The 16,970-nt window shown below is 38.9% G+C and overlaps 1 protein-coding gene across 1 annotated transcript in view; it reads left to right on the plus strand.

Moving 5' to 3' along the window:
• The window catches only part of man2a1 (mannosidase, alpha, class 2A, member 1), a 98,498-nt gene that overhangs the window by 75,112 nt on the left and 6,416 nt on the right, over positions 1 to 16,970 (plus strand). Inside the window, exons 19-21 of the mRNA XM_079815521.1 lie at positions 5,093 to 5,226; positions 7,573 to 7,770; positions 14,477 to 14,590. Coding sequence (XP_079671647.1) covers positions 5,093 to 5,226; positions 7,573 to 7,770; positions 14,477 to 14,590 — 446 coding nt within the window. The remainder of the gene's footprint in view (positions 1 to 5,092; positions 5,227 to 7,572; positions 7,771 to 14,476; positions 14,591 to 16,970) is intronic.

Raw genomic sequence — 16,970 nt, forward strand, 5'->3', positions numbered from 1 at the left:
TGCCATCAAAGTACCGCGAGAGTCAGTTCCACTAATGCTCACAAATCTGTTTTTATAACAGTAAAACCTGTTCATGTAGTCGCAATCAGGGCTCTGAACCGGTTCAAGGAACGAAAACGAAAACCGGAAACGAACGAAATTTTAAGAGGAACAAAAACGGAAACAAAATCAAAATCAATTTGAATCGTTCTGAACAGAAACGTTAATTTGAAATGACCATTAATCGGTTAATAACGTTATTTTATCGTTCTCTTTAATATTTTAATTTGGCAGTGACCAATTATGAATAGAGTAGTCCAGCATGTGACGTTGACGGATCAAGTGTGAGTGAAATGCCCGCGCACCAGTCATCTATGAATCTACCGTCAGTGCAGAGCGCGCATTTTCATGCCTCAAGTACATTTCTTTCCCCGCTGAGGTCTACAATGAAAGCGCAGGTATTGGAGGACATTATTTTCGTACGTTTAAATAAGCAGTACAGACTTTAAGCTCAAACAGACCGATTTAGGCTAGTTTATGGATTTTGTTTAAGCCTGTCCAAGTCTACTAGCATCTATCAAACATTTTTCCTATAGTCTTTCAGATTGCCAATACAGGACAGGTCAATGTTCTCTATATAGACGGTTGATGCTTCGTATTAAATGATATGTTATATTGCATTAAATTATCAAGCTTTATTAGCTGACTGAATTTGATTATGTGATGCAAGGACGTGTTGCGCAGTGTTTGCTTTGAAATTAGCAGTTGACGGTGCATTAAAAGAGTTTATTTTTTTCTTTATTCATGCAATTTTTAAAACAAGTCGTGTTGAAAAAAAGTTATGTACAAAGAATGTTATCACTCTTTTGAAAATAATTAGACATAAGAGCCACTTTCGATTGTCTAACGCTCCATTAAAACAGGTCTGCTGTTTATGCTTTGTAATTCTAATGCTTGTATTTCTGGTTTTAAAAATGTTATGAATTAAATATTCAAGTTTAATTACCATGCGTTATATTATTATTGAGTGAAAATAAGTCTATTTATACATATTTGTTTAAAGTATAGGCTAAATTAAAATAATGTTATTAACCGGTATTTTTTCATATCAAACCGTTTTCGGAACAGTAATGTTTATTGAGGAACGCAAAAACGGAAACGTTAAAATATCGATTCTGCTCGGAGTGAACCGATTGATATTTTTTTCAGTTTTTAAGCCCTGGTCGCAATGTTATATTGTGTCATGTTTACTAAAATACAACTGATAAAAAACATAGACACTTCATTGATAGTATAGGCTTATGTTGAACTTTATTCTTGTACAAATAGACACTGTATTAAGCAGTACATAAAGTAACTGAAACATCCGTCTCTGAAACAAATATAGCATTTATTCAATTCAGCTGTGATAAAGTATGCAAACACCACATGAGTGTCACTACGGGAAGCAGAAAGAGTCCGACTTCGTGTCTCCGTTTTCAGCTCCTCCCCGCCCGCACGCGGCAACTCTCACCGGTTACATCCAAGCGGCAACCTCCCTCAGTTTCTCGTGAAGCCAATATGGAAGTGACTTAAATTGCAATTAATCGACTGGCCACTAGGGACAGGCTCCAGAGGGGAGCAGAATCTCATTGAGCTCCATGTTAAAATGCCCAACTTTACACATAGACAGTTAAAGAAATGGACACAGCGACCCCATAGACTTCCACGGAGGAAAGTGAAGTCAATTAGAAGCACTCACTTCCTGATGGCTGAGCGTACTTGACAACGTAGATGTGACGTGAGCAGCCTGTCTGACAGTTGTAAGTCTTCTAGTAGTTGTGCAAAGTGAAATCTGAATCACCAAATCTTGCAGAGACAGAGCGTGAGCAGGAGCAACTTTTGGTAAGTATTCTGATAAATTATTTTGTCATTTTTCATAGTATTTATTTATTTTCATAAATTGCCTCATAGACAGTAAAAGATTGCCTGCAAGCTTCTCCTCCTGTCTATACGGTAATTTCTCTACTGTGTGACACAGAGTCACGTGGTTATGACGCAATCGTTAGCCTATTTTTACAAAAACAGCTTCTACGGGGTGATAGTGTAAGATACAAGGTAATGGTGCCTTTTATACATTGTCGTGTTTCTTTAGAAATAAACAATGGACAAATGGAGTCTTTAAACGCCTCAGATGTAAAGTTATTCGCTGTCAAAATGACACCAAAATGAATGGGAGTCAATGGAATGCTAACAGCAGGTGATGGCTTGGTTAGCAATGGCTGCCCCAATGGAAGGTAGGCTTTCCGGGTGCTGGATTACCCCCTTGACTTTACAGCAGACAAAAAACATGTTTACAGGCATGTTTACAGGTTTTGGTCTATACAGCTAATTTTGCCCTTCGTGACAACTGTGAGGGGGGTAATTTTTTTTATAACTCATTAATTTAAATTATATTAAGCCTTAAAGTTCTGCATAATTAAGGACGTGGTCTCTTGAGTGACAGGTGGATTGCCGCTTCTGTCACTACTAGCCGTTTGTCTGCTGTCTGTTAACTCCACCTGTTAGCTCCTCTTTGCCCATTTTCAGTTATCCGGGAGTGACACGCAGGCAAGATGGCAACTTTAAGGCCTGTACACACCGGGACGAATATCGCGCGCGCTTATCACCAGCGTTTCTCGTTATGTTTTTCGGCGCGTCTTGAGTGTTCACACCATAGACCGTAAAAAAATATGGACGACGCGACTTCATTGACTTCCGCTGACCAGAGTTGAAGCTTTCATAGGCCCGCTCACGGCGCTGACATCTTGGGATCGAGTCTGCGCAGTAGCGATCTCGGGACCGGAGTTGCGCAGTAGAGAGCAGGAAGTAGAGGCGTGATTATCAAAAGCCCGCCCACACTCTCGCAGATGCAGAGTAATTCATTGTGTTGGTGTGAAATAAACAGATATGGAAATGTAGAAATTAAAGCTAAAGCTCCAATCTCCTCCCAAAAATCCAGAAAAAAGTCCGTTAGTGCCTCAGTGACAACTTCACTCAGAGAAGCCGTCAATCTCAGCTGTCAATCATGATGTCCCACCCCCCGTTTTTATAGCATCAAATAACTCACTAAAACTAAAATATTAAAAACGAACACTTGAAATGAAATTATCGTAATAAAAACTGCCTAAAATGACAGAAACCATCTTTAGGAAACAATTATTTGAAGTGTAATTGAATTGTTTAGTGTGTCTCGCGTCCATTCAAATACATGGAGGGGTGGGGTTTAGGAACTATACTGGGACCGGCCACCAGGGGGCGATCGAGGCGCGGATGCGCTGGCGATGCGCTGAGTGAACGTGCACATTTAGTAGATGCGCTCCCGGTACACAAGATGGTGCTGCGGCACTTTACGCCTCTGACACTCGCTTGTCACACAGAAGGAGAATAGAGACAGTATTTACGTGCTTGCCAAAACCATAGACATATTATGTCTATGGCCAAACCATTCACACACTTTTTGCTAACTGGCAGGCAGCATTATCAGCTCATTTTCTTCTTTGTCTACTTACTACTTCTTCGTCGTATCAATGTGTGCTTGGCAAGACCGTTTTGTGCTTGAGCGCCACCAAGTCGTGTTTTACTGTCACTTCAGCAGCTCCAGGCACGTGAACAAAAGCACTGATCTCATTGGTCGGCCAGTTTTTAACGTGCCGCGTCAAAATAAAAAAACGAACCCAGGCGTTTTTTAAAAAATGACGCTTTTACGCCTGGCGTTTTACGCGTCGGTGTGCACACTCACATTGGCGCCCATTGTTTAGTCACGAGGCATTAAACGTCGGCGATAAACGCGCGCGAAAATCGTTCTGGTGTGAACAGGCCTTTAGGCTTCAGAAATGCTCTTCAGAAACCTATGGGTGACGTCACGGACACTACGTCGTACGTCCATATTTTTTTACAGTCTATGGTTACATCCAGCCGCAGCCGATGTCCAACACACCTAATGTTTACGTGTTAGGTCAGCAGCCGGCTTTTTGTGGCTGTTTAAACACATTAAACCACATGAGATTTTATACTGTGAAAGCTATCCTGTCGAATATGTTTTCGACTACCTCTGGAAGTGGTCGAAAGTGGACAAGCTCAAAACATTTTAGACCCTGTTTACACCTGTATTTAGCCTCATCCACTTGTAAACCGATCGACCAAAACGCATCTTAATACCAAGTCTAAACAGGGCCTTAGAGCCATTTACACTGGGGTCCAGATGTCTGTAAAATATGTTCAAATAGAAAACCGTTATTTTGAAATATAATAGTATTTCACAATATTACTGCTTTTACTGTGTGTTTGATCAAAAGCATAAGAGACTTTTTTTCAAAAGCATCAAAGAACACCATTGATAAAAACTATAGATTTGAGTTTTAAGTGTGCTTTATTTCTTTTAGACAAATTTCTATAGATTTGTAATCAATGTGTTTCACTCAAGTTGTTATTCTGATCATATAACATAGCAAAATAGAAGGTGTTTCTGTAGTGTGGTTATAGATATTTTGACCTTGCTTTGTATGCAATAGTAGTCATAAAACAAAGTTAACAGATACACTTTTAAAATACAGTCTTTCTCTTGTGGAAAATGGACTGACTTCATCTGCTCAAGGACATATACAATATTTTATTTAATGAAATGATCTTTATAATGAGTCTGTCCCTCTCAGTTAATTATAAATGCCAACCTAATGCTACAACAATTACAAAACCATAAGCAAATCATTTGACAGCCTACCATCCAGACACATCAATGACCATCAGAACCGTTATCCTCGGATCTTAGCTTGAATAGATTTCGCCTTACACAAAAAAAAATTATAATAATAATTTAACACTCTGGCAGGTGCACAAGCATAGGTGAATTGGTGGTGAAAAACACTCCACCATTGAATGTAAAGTGCTTTGGTCCATAATTCAATCTGTCAAGTGTGGTTTTGTCAGGTTGTTTTAAAAAAAATAGATTTATTTGTTTGGTGCTCAAACACGGCTCAATGGTCTCATTGACTTTGGCACACATGATTTATGCATGTCCATTGGAGGCATCAGTGAATGTTCTGGTGAAGTATGCGTGACATACTAATGAAGCTCATTGGTGTGGATTCCACAGGTCAGCTGGAGGTGATTATGGACCGCAGGCTCAATCAGGATGATAATCGAGGTTTGGGTCAGGGAGTGCTGGACAATAAGATCACTGCCAACTCCTTCCGCCTACTGCTGGAGAAGAGGAACTCTGCGGAGGAGGTAATCAGGATGGAGAAAAAAATTGAGCTAAAGAAGAAAATCATGCATCCATTAATGACAACAATCTGACCATTGACCATTGAATCTAGTGTCTGGAATTCTGAAATGTGGACGTTCTGTTGATTGAAATTGGATATTTAATTGCCCATGCTCATTTCCACCATTTTTACATTTTTAGTACCTTTGTCATCATCTAATGCTCACTTAAAGCTAATCTTTAAAATCACTAATATTTGAATAACGCCGTTAAATGTGATCTTTAGCCAATCTAAAAATGTATATCCATTTTCATACTGAACATCATAATGTTTTGATGCCTAAATTCTTTTGTAGCTTTTAAAATGACTTTTTAATTTGCAATGGAAAATTAATTTTTTTAATGTAATTTGTTAATGTTTTTATTATTATTTCGATATATACACTACCATTCAAAAGTTTTGGTCGGTAATATTTTTTAAATCGTTTTTGAAGAAGTCTCTCATGCTCACCAAGGCTGCATTTATTTGATCAAAAATACAGTAAAACAGTAATACTGTGAAATAATATTGAAATAACTTTTCTATATGAATAGATATTTGAATATGTAATTTATTCCTGTGATGGCGAAGCTGAATTTTCAGCAGCCATTACCCATTCTTCAGTGTCACATGATCCTTCAGAAACATTTCTTATTATTATCAATGTTTAAAACAGTTGTGCTGCTTCATATGTTTGTAGAACTGTAATGCATGTTTTTCATTCGTTGATAAATATAAAGTTCAAAAGTTCAACAAAAAAAAATTCAATGTCAAATGTCAATTTTTATCAAATGAATGCATATTTGCTTAATACAATTATTAATTTCTTTTAAAACAACATACATAAAAAAACATACTGAACCCAAAGATAGATAAATAGCATAGCCATCAATGGCTTTAACATGAAAATACTTAATGGCATCCTGGTTTTACATGACTGATAATGAGTCCAAGCTTGTTGTTTATGGTCACTAGTTGGCCTAGAGGGCTAAACAGGTGGTTAAACTGGCTCAACCGGTTGACTACTGTGGACCAACAACAAACCAGTTCCTGGTTTCTAACTGGCTTAACCACCTTAACCAGTTTTTTCCCCTGCAGGGTTGACAAAATAACCTGTTGGTTACGGTCTACTTAGACTTTATTGTGTCATTGTAACTGTAAAATACCGCAGTAGTTACGTAATTGTTATAATTAATCTAGCTAAGCTGTAAACATGTTGACAGTTTAAATAACTTTTCTTTGAAATGCTGCTACACTATGACAGTAAAAGACAGTTTTGCTCTAATGCAGAAGTGTTTGCATTCACAGGCTTGTATTGTTAGAATGAATCAACTGAGTTAAAACATATTCTGCCTTTTTTACAAAGTCAAAGCCCAGTCAGTCAGTAACTCCCTGTTTAGTTCCTGTCTCTATCAAGCTCCTCCTTCCAAAAAGCGCAATATGCTGATTGGTCGGCTGGACCAGTGTGTTATGATTGGTCAACCACTTTGAGCGAGTTTCGGCTATATGTTACGCCTCTTACCATTATCACGAGTTTAAACACACTAGTAATGCAACTCAAGCAGGCCTCGCCCCTTCTTTTGCCAACTTCTTGGGCGGGAATTTTTTTAATGAGGAAATATTGTGAGAACTCGAGGCTACAATCAAGGCATTTCATGCTTAAACAGCAAAATTTCACACTAAAGAAAGTTGAAAATGTAAAAAAGCACAATTGGTCCTTTTGAGTCTTTCCCACGTAGGAGAAGACATTCTCGCGACCTTGCGCAACATTCCCTAAAAGTTCTCTAAAGATAACAACAATCCCGAACCTTTATAGAAGATTAGAGCAAAAGTGCTGCAGTTCAAGGCTCCTTATATGACCTTAGGAGGACGTTCCATTTTGGTTATTTTATGGTCACATAGCAACATTACAAAGAGGGCATTTGGGACACTAACAGAACGTTCCCACATGGTCCTCTGTTGTTCATATAAAAACGTTCCCGATATAATTTTAGGGGGACGTTCCATTTTGGTTATTCTATGGTCACACAGCAATGTTACAAAGAGGACTTTTGAGACATTAACAGAACATTTCCATGCAGTTCCCTGTTAGTCAGATTGGGACGTTTCATTCGGGACTGTGCTTTAAGGGGCCAACCTAGAATGTTATTTTTTGGTCCTATTTAGGTCCTTCCATCATGTTTATAGTAATGTTTTCAGAACATGTTTGTTGTGGCTGCTTTGCAAATGAGGGTCAGTAAAATGCAGGATTTGCATAAAAGTTGCTAAAAGTTGCTAAAATTTCTAGCGGGTTAATGTTCTCTGCTAATACACCACTTTTCTGTCTTAGGCCCAGAATGAGGAGACCACACCGAATAGTTATCCGTCTATACTGAGTCACATGTCGTTCATGTACCTGAACCATCCCCTCATCTCAATGCCAGTCAGTCAGAACTCGGACGCCCCATCCTTGATTCCCTACAGCCCTCTGAGCGCCTCCTTCCCCTGCGACATGCACCTGGTCAACCTGCGCTCTATCCAGTCTAAGGTATGTCTCATTTGTGTTTGTATCTTCTATCTAGAGGATTTTTTAAAGAGGAAGCTGAAAGCTGTTTTGGCCATAATTAGGGAGTATAGGACTGCTGGCTCAGTTCCTAAGAGGGCCATAAAGTGTATTGACCTTCAAATTGATATATCAGAGTCCCATTTCCCCGGGCTGAATGGTAATATTTAAAAAACATGACAGGATAAAGGTAAAAATGCTCAGAAGAGGGCCTATGGGACAGTTTGAAAGATTTCATAGCGGATGGGAGGATGTGATTCATGCTGGCTTAAATGCTTAAATGGGTCTTATCATGAGGATTCACATTTTGCTTCATCTTTTGAGATAAAAGACTTCATTGTTCTGTTAAAACACACTGTAACTTTAAGAACTCAGTACTTCCTACAAAGTGACTGTTTATTGAAATGACATATAAACACATGACTGCCGACATGAACATGTCAAATGCATAGTTAGTATTCATAAATGGATATGGATAGTTATTCTTAAATCCAGAAGAAACACTGTTACTCTGCAGTATTCTTCTGAAGAATCTCAATGCTAGAAAGACTGACTTTTATTTTGAACAATATCCTTGATTAACAGTTTATGTGGCACATATCAGCTTGGACTGTTTGATGAACCATAGTGAAGCAATAACGGTAACTGACTACTATTAATTTTGTATTTAATCATTGATAAGTGATATATAATTGTTCATGAAGGCTGGAAATGAAAAACACCTTATATTCAGGTGTGCAGAATTATTAGGTATGTTTTCTTTTACAGATAAAATGAGCCAAAAAAGAGATTTAACGTAGACTGAAAAGTCAAAAATTATTAAATGCCCATTAGAAGGATACAATACTTATGTAATACTAGAAATTGCAGTTAAGGCATGACCATTGGACAGTGAAATGCTCAGTGGGTCATCGGGGTCAGACAAAAAACAGGTGGCGAAGAGAAGACACGTTAACTGCAAAAGAATGAAGAATTAAGGTGAAGAGTTAGGTGTGAAACCATCAAGAACCCTTTAGTCTCCAGCGCCACCATTTTCCAGAACTGCAACCCACCTGGAGTATCCAGAAGTGCAAGGTGTCAGGATCTCAGAGACTTAAGTTAGGTAAAGAATCCTAAAAAATGACCCCCACTAGATAATAATCACAAGCTGAAGTGTTGTAAAATACATGAAGACTGTTTTTTTATAGGCACTATAGACAGATTAGGGAGTATTTCTGCACAGTCGATAAAGCTCTCCTTTTGGTGGTGCAAAAATAAATAAGTAATGAAATGTAATCAATGTCTTCCATGCTTGAAAAACATTCTTTTCTTTTTTTCCATTTGCATAAAGGGTGTCCTTGAGTGAATATTGCCATGACACATAACAAAGGAACTTTTCAAGCATTGTTTAGTATAAATTTAGTATAAATTTTAACTATAATACATTTTTATTTAATTGCAATTAACAAGCCGTGTAACATTATAATTAGTTTGCACTAAAATAAGGTTGCACGAAAACATAATTAAGTATATCATTTCCATAATAACTACTAACTACAAATAACTACTCTTTTCAAACGTATGCTAAAGTGTACATCCTTTGCTGCTATAGAATTGGGCCAAAATAATATTATAAAGCAGCATTATATTGCTGCCTTGCCTTTAGAAGATATCTGAAGTCTAAAAATGCTGCCTAGGTAGGCAGAGCCATTAAAACTTCGGGCTTTGTTTCTATCTTACTTATTGGCTACATTCATTCTGTCCAGTGTTGGGAGTAACGCGCTACAAAGTAACGGCAAAAAATCGGTATCGGCACTAAAAAAATCCATATCGGTCGATCCCTAATCTGCATCATCCGGATCGGGCTCGAATTGATAAGGTAGAACCAACATTATCAACTGTCATTGCTTTGCTTTGGGAGCTTCCAAATATGGTAAGAAGCGTGACATTTCCGTCAGACGCATTAGGTGTTCGGGCCAATCACAATGCACTGGATCTCTGGCCAATCAGAGCACACCGCGCTTTTCAGATTGATGAGCTTTGAGAGATGAGACTTGTTAGCCCATTTTAACGTTTGTTGAGAATCTCATCTCTTATCTCTATTTAGCTTTGCCTTAAGAGGCATGTTTGTTAAACCATTTTGTTAAATCACATATTCAATTATATGCAGCACCTCAAGGCACCTTGGTTTTCTCTTTTAATTAGTTTTAATACTGTAGGCCCATCACTTTTATTTCATTTGGGCCTAATGTGGTAAAAAAAAAAACACTATTAAATGACTAAGACATTTCGTTTCAAGTATTAAAAGGGACTTTTGTTTGTCTGGCTATCACCAGACAAAGCTCAATTTAAGATTGAACATTAGTCTGGGGAGTCTGCTCTGTATTTTCTACTGCACAAGAGGCGTGATAAACGAGCATAAATTAAATTACTCTGTATGCAATTGGATAGTCCTTCAACCAATCAGACCACAAGAGGCGTGATCAACGGGCATTGATCCATCGCTTCTCTATGGCTCTGTCCCAAATGGCACACTTCATGTGCACTTTCGGTCTTGTGGACTTACAATGGCTGCCGTGTGCGTGTGTCCATTAAGTCCACGAGACCGTAGGATGTCCCATTTGTCATTTTAGGTCTCAGAAGGGTGCTCGCGAGCGCCTCCTTTGCGGTCGATATGCGCCCTCGATGCGCACTTCTGCGGACTTCTTCCCGTCGGCGGCGTTACGTCATGAAAGTGCGGACTCGTAGGAAGGCCACAAGGGTTTAGGGTGCCATTTGGGACAGGGCCGATCCGTCATCGTGTTAAACCCGCCAATAGCGTGCCAGGTGGATAAGCCAGTCTGTGATTGGTTCCCGCAAAAGTGTAACAGAAGCAGTAGAAATGAATGTACAGGTTTCCAGACTGAGTTGCAGGGCGAAATCAAATCGCCGGCAGATCGGGCTGGGTTTACCCAGTCTAGACTTTTGTACTACTGCTTGATTTGAAGGCCTGTTGCCCTGTTGATTACAATAAATAGGTCTAAAAATTATGTTCATATTTACATTTAAAAAGCAGACATAAAAGTAACTTAAAAGTTACTCTCCCTAGTAACTAATTACTTTTGATATTCAGTAATTGGTCAAGTAATTCAATTACTTTAAAAAGAAGTAACTAGTAACTGTAACTAATTACGAATTTTCAGTAACTTTCCCTAACACTGATTGTGTCACCATTAGAGCGCATCAGAATTCACTCCAAGTCACTGAAAAGCTCCTTTGTAATGTGTCATGGCAATATCCACTCAAGGACACTCTTTGCAAATGGAAAATAAAAGTGTTTTTCAAGCATGGAAGACATTGATTACATTTAATTATTTCATTATTTATTTTTGCTCCACCAATAAGAGAGCTTTGTCGACTGTGCAGAGTGATTTGCTATTTCTGTTGTTAATCTAGTGCTCCAGGTTTACAGTGATGAAAGATTCTGCTGGGCAGAGAAGACTGTATAAATATTTTCATAATGTCATGAAGAGGCAAGTATAGATTTGAGTGCAAATTTTATCATGAATAATGACAGAAAAAGTTAATGGAATGTTTCGGGTTCAATACAAGTGTACCCGAAAAGAATTTCCACTCAATTCAGCTTGAAAAAGAAACATTTCCATAACTGTTTATTTCACACCGACATAATGAGCAGTTCTAGCCTGACGTCGTCATACTCAGATTCTAGTCAGAATACGAGTCTGATACTGCTCCATTGGGCTGTGATTATGAGGCGTGTTTCAACCGAACCAGGAAAGAAAATGCCTCTGCACTCAATTGGATAGACCTACAACCAATCAGAGCATCGGAGCGATGCATAGTTGTCAACAGAACTCAACTGCACGCACCCTGGAAGAAGTAGAAGAGGAAGATGAGTGTAAACGATATTTGCCGGTGTTGTAAAAAGAATTTAAGGACACATGGAGTACTTACCAACACGATCATCGTTTTTGAGAGAAATAGTAAAGGTGAATGCATATACGAACAAGTTCTCCGTTTAGGATTAGAACAAATTTAACCCAAGCGCTCTTTGGTGACGTGGATGAGTACGTCACTGTTGATCATCTGTCCATCATCGTATAAAGCCTGACTCAATGATACCGCAGCTTTGAGTCTGCGTAATCAGTGCAAGATATCAGCGCCATATTGGGACCTTGGCGGCTTCTCTTTTCTACAATGGAAGAGAGTGTAGGCAAATGTCAGCCGTTAAGCGACTGAATGCAAGTGGGCGGGACCTATGGTGCGATGATGTTTGACTACACTATATTGCCAAAAGTATTGGGACACCCCTCCAAATCGTTGAATTCAGGGTCTCCAATCACTTCCATGGCCAATGGTGTATAAAATTAAGCACCTAGGCATGCAGACTGCTTCTACAAACATTTGTGAAAGAATGGCTCGCTCTCAGGAGCTCTGTGAATTCAAGCGTGGTACCGTGATAGGTTGCCACCTTTGTAAGTCCATTCGTGAAATTTCTTCACTACTAAATATTCTGTGTCAACTGTTAGTGGTGTTATAACAAAGTGGAAGCAATTAGAAACAACAGAAACTCAGCCACAAAGTGGTAGGCCATGTAAAATCACAGAGTGGCGTCAGTACATGCTGAGAAGTGCGCAGAAGTCGCCAACTTTCTGCAGAGTCAATAGCTACAGACCTCCAAACTTCATGTGGCCTTCAGATTAGCTCAAGAACGATGTGTAGAAAGCTTCATGGAATGGGTTTCCATTGCCGAGCAGCTGCATCCAAGCCTTACATCATCAAGTGCAGTGCAAAGCATCAGATGCAGTGGTGTAAAGCACGCCGCCACTGCACTCTAGAGCGGTGGAGACGTGTTCTCTGGAGTGACGAATCACGCTTCTCTGTCTGGCAATCTGATAGTTGAGTCTGAGTTTGGCGGTTGCCAGGAGAACGGTACTTGCCTGACTGCATTGTGCCAAGTGTAAAGTTAGGTGGAGGCGGTATTATGGTGTGGGGTTGTTTTTCAGGGGTTGGGCTTGGTCTCTTAGTTCCAGTGAAAGGAACTCTTAATGCTTCAGCATACCAAGACTGTGGCAAGGGGGGCGTGGTTCAGCGAGGTCGGCAATGGGAGAGAAGAGGCAGGTGATGAGCGGGTTAAGTGCAGAATGACATTCACCTGTGTCTCGTTGCAGTAATTGCCGTGGGGAGACCGGATAAAAGCCGGATGGAAACAGGAAGCAGGGGAGAGAGAGCAGCTGAGGACTCGTGTGGCTGTGGGAGAAAGCTCTGGATCAGACCAGAGTTGACAGGGTCGGCTTGCTGGGACTCGTGTGTTTATTTAATTCTCTCTGTACACAAAACAAAAGTGCGCTATCCGCGCGTTCAAACTCAAGTTCAGTCTCTCTGTGTAACGATAACAGGTGCGCTCTCCAGAGCTTTCTCCCACGGCCACACGAGTCCTCAGCTGCTCTCTCTCCCCTGCTTCCTGTTTCCATCCGGCTTTTATCCGGTGTCCCCACGCCAATTACTGCAACGTGACACAGGTGAATGTCATTCTGCACTTAACCCACTTACGTACCGCTCGTCACCTGCCTCTTCTCTCCCGTTGCCGACCTCGCTGAACCACGCCCCCCTTGACATTTTGGACAATTTCATGCTCCCAACTTTGTGGGAACAGTTTGGGGACATGGATGAGTGAGTTTGATGTGGAGGAACTTGACTAGCCTGCACAGAGTCCTGTCCTCAACCCGATAGAATACCTTTGGGATGAATTAGAGTGGAGACTGAGAGCCAGGCCTTCTCATCCAACATCAGTGCCTCACCTCAACAATGCGCTTCTAGAAGAATGGTCAGAAATTCCCTTAAACACACTCCTAAACCTTGTGGAAAGCCTTCCCAGAAGAGTTGAAGCTGTTATAGCTGCAAAGGGTGGGTCAACTCCATATTAAACCCTACGGATTAAGAATGGGATGTCATTAAATTTAATTTGCATGTAAAGGCAGCGTCCCAAAACTTTTGGAAATATAGTGTATTTGTCCATGTCTTGCACTCAAGGCCGTGTAACATCACAGGTCACCCAATATCAAAACAAGCTGTTTTTTGAGCTTGATTAAATAAATGCTTTGTTTATGAGGAGGATATTTTAAGCTATGAAACTTGCAGGATGTTTTAATGGTACAAAGACCTCTTATATGTCAAAAGATCAAGGCAAATTTGATTTCTCATGTCATGACCCCTTTAAATAAATAAAAGGAGTTACGCATCATTTTTAAAACAACTTTATTGAAGTCCAGTTTTGCACAGATCAAATAATACACATTTCAGATCTAATATGTGTGCTTCATAAAAAAAAAAGAAAGTGAAAATTCATTTCTGCTTTTAAACCCCCCAGAATGCCTTGCCCCATCAATCCATTGTAAGTGCGTTACTGTAAATGCAATCTTTGTTTGATTTTTAAAACCGAAGGACATTGAAATGATCACAAAATCTGCAGCCTGTCACATGATAAAGCTTGAGTTATTTTGAACCAGGACGATTGCTTTAAGTTCCTTTATTTTCTGATGTCTCAAGGAGTGGCTCTTTCCATCAAGTTGTGATGGGAGAGACTCTCACTGTGCTGAGCTGCAGCTGATGAGTGCAAAGCAGTGCTCCATAATTGGCTCAGTGTGTGCGTGTTAAGAGGAAACAGTGTTGTGTTTATGCGGCCTGAGGCTCCATCTCGCTTCTCTTGCAGGAGGAAGGGGGAGGTCCATCCGAGCAGGCTGCTTTGATACTGCACAGAAAAGGCTTTGACTGTGGCTTCTCCAATCGGAACACTGGCCTACTGTGTGCCACCACACGTGGCAAGGTAAGCAGATCACGCGGCTTCCCACACACAGACACACATCAAAAAATCAAAGAGAGTCTCATCACTGCTACTTAATTTTGACCTGACTTTTAAAGGAAATCGAAGCTTATATTATATGTTCCCAAGAGGATAATTCGTTCAAAAATTAAAATCTGTTTTAAACATAAAAAACACATATTCTATGGAACATAAAAGGGAGAACTTAGTGGTAATTTTTTCCCATCAAATTACAATGAAATGTGACTAGAAGTTTTAAAAAGGACACAAAAGTACCATAAAAGTGATATAAAAATAAAACGTACAAGTCTTTTGACGACATTTTTTTTTTGGTGAGAAACAAACCTTAGGTTATTTACTGAAAATCTTCACCTTCAGTGAGCTTTTAACTTGAGAACTGCTGCGATTGAAATTAGTGGTTGACCGATATATCACCAATCAGGGGCGCAACTACCCAGTGCCAGAGGGGTATGCAGCAACAATTTTGGTGCCCCCCAAATAACAAATAAATCAATAAGTGAGCCAGACATCATTATGTATGGGCTGTAAATAATGAAGGTTTATTTTAAAGTAAATCAGCCACTGTAGGCCTACCATAATTATACATGTAGTATATTATACAGGTATGTACATTATATATATATATATATATATATATATATATATATATATATATATATATATATATATATATATATATATATATATATATATATATATATATATATATATATATATATATATATTTATATATATATATATATATATTTATATTATTAACAATGTAAACAAATAAAAAAAAAACAGTCACAAATTAACAAACATTAACATTATGATCAGATTCCAATAAAGAAACAAAAAGAAAGAAAAGAATCTGAATTTTTATAACGATTCCAAGTAGGAACCGGTTATCGATGCCCAATACTAACAATGTTGCTACCAAACATTCTAGAGCGCTCTTTAGTTCCTACTAAATTGTAACATGGCGTGACTTTTCACTTGCCCATTTATCTAGAATCGATGGTCAAAATTTTACTGTAACTGTAATCATAGCCGCGAGCAAGATGATTGACAGGACGATAGCTGAGGCACAAGCACAAGATCACTTTTGTTAATAAAAAAACACAAACCACAAACTGAGGGTTCCCCGTTTTAAAGGGGAATTTACAAATATCTTTTATTTATTTTTAATTCGGGTATAGCAATTTTATGTCATCCGTCTTATTCGTTTTTAACAAAAGTTTAATATACGCAAGTTTTTTTTATTGCACTATTTTATTGTTGTTGTACATTCATTAAAAATAGGCTAATAACGAACAAAAAAAAAAACATTCGTTTGAAAGTAGCCTATTTAAAGAAGAAATTTTGAGTTAAGCAATATCATACGAGCAAGAGTGCTATTTTCCAGAGTAGCCTATATCAGCACGATTGCAAAATGCGATATTAATTTCATACAACAGTTCAATAAACAACAAGTTGTCAAAAATAACAAAAATAGATTCAAACAAAGTATAGGTTTCGTTCTCGAATAATTCACCGTTTTTGAACAGTCGGTTAGAACGGATTGAATGATTCTAGAATCCACTCACGCCGCCAACTATACTGGCAGTTTTATAGTTTCATAGGCCTGGAATAATTACATTTTTCCCAACATTTCATATTTCTATAATTAAAATATTATATTTAGAACATAAATCAAAAAATCTCATGACATTATTTAGGCAATTTTAATTACAGTGTAAGTGGATTTTGATAAATGGTAAGATGGATTTTGTTGACATTTCATTTAATTCTTATAACAGCCATAGTGTATCGTGGTAAATAGTGTAATTACTTAAAAAGATGGTCAACAATATGTAACGTTACTTTATAAGAGATGTGCCCTAAAAAGTGAGCATGCACATTTAAGAACACCAAGGAAAGAGCACGTTCTTTCGTCTGTTAGGATCCTTCAAACACAAGTTTGCACTGCCTGTTTGGTTTACCTGTTTACACGTTAATAACGAGCGTTTTGTACGACTCATAGCGCGCGTCCTCGACGCGTGATTTATCATATAAACGCGCGTTCTTAACTCTGGGGTCACGGGAAACGCGCGTTTCCGACGCCCGCCCAAGCGTATATGAACACTTTGGCTTGCCATGCGGCTCCGGCGCCCCCGCCAGGCGCGCCCACTCGTGATATTCCATTGTTATCCAAAATTCTATTATTATAGAAACGCACAAGAGCAGCTACATATAGAAAATATATATTTTTTTTTCTACCATCGCTTTGGCGCCCCCAAAGTGCTGCGCCCCTATGCGCCGCATATAACGCATACCCACTTTTTGCGCCACTGTCACCAAAGCAGATTTATATCGGCCGATATTTGGCTTTTTTTTAATA

The sequence above is a fragment of the Gobio gobio genome (genome assembly GCF_949357685.1).
Source record: "Gobio gobio genome assembly, chromosome: 4".
NCBI lineage: Eukaryota > Metazoa > Chordata > Actinopteri > Cypriniformes > Gobionidae > Gobio > Gobio gobio.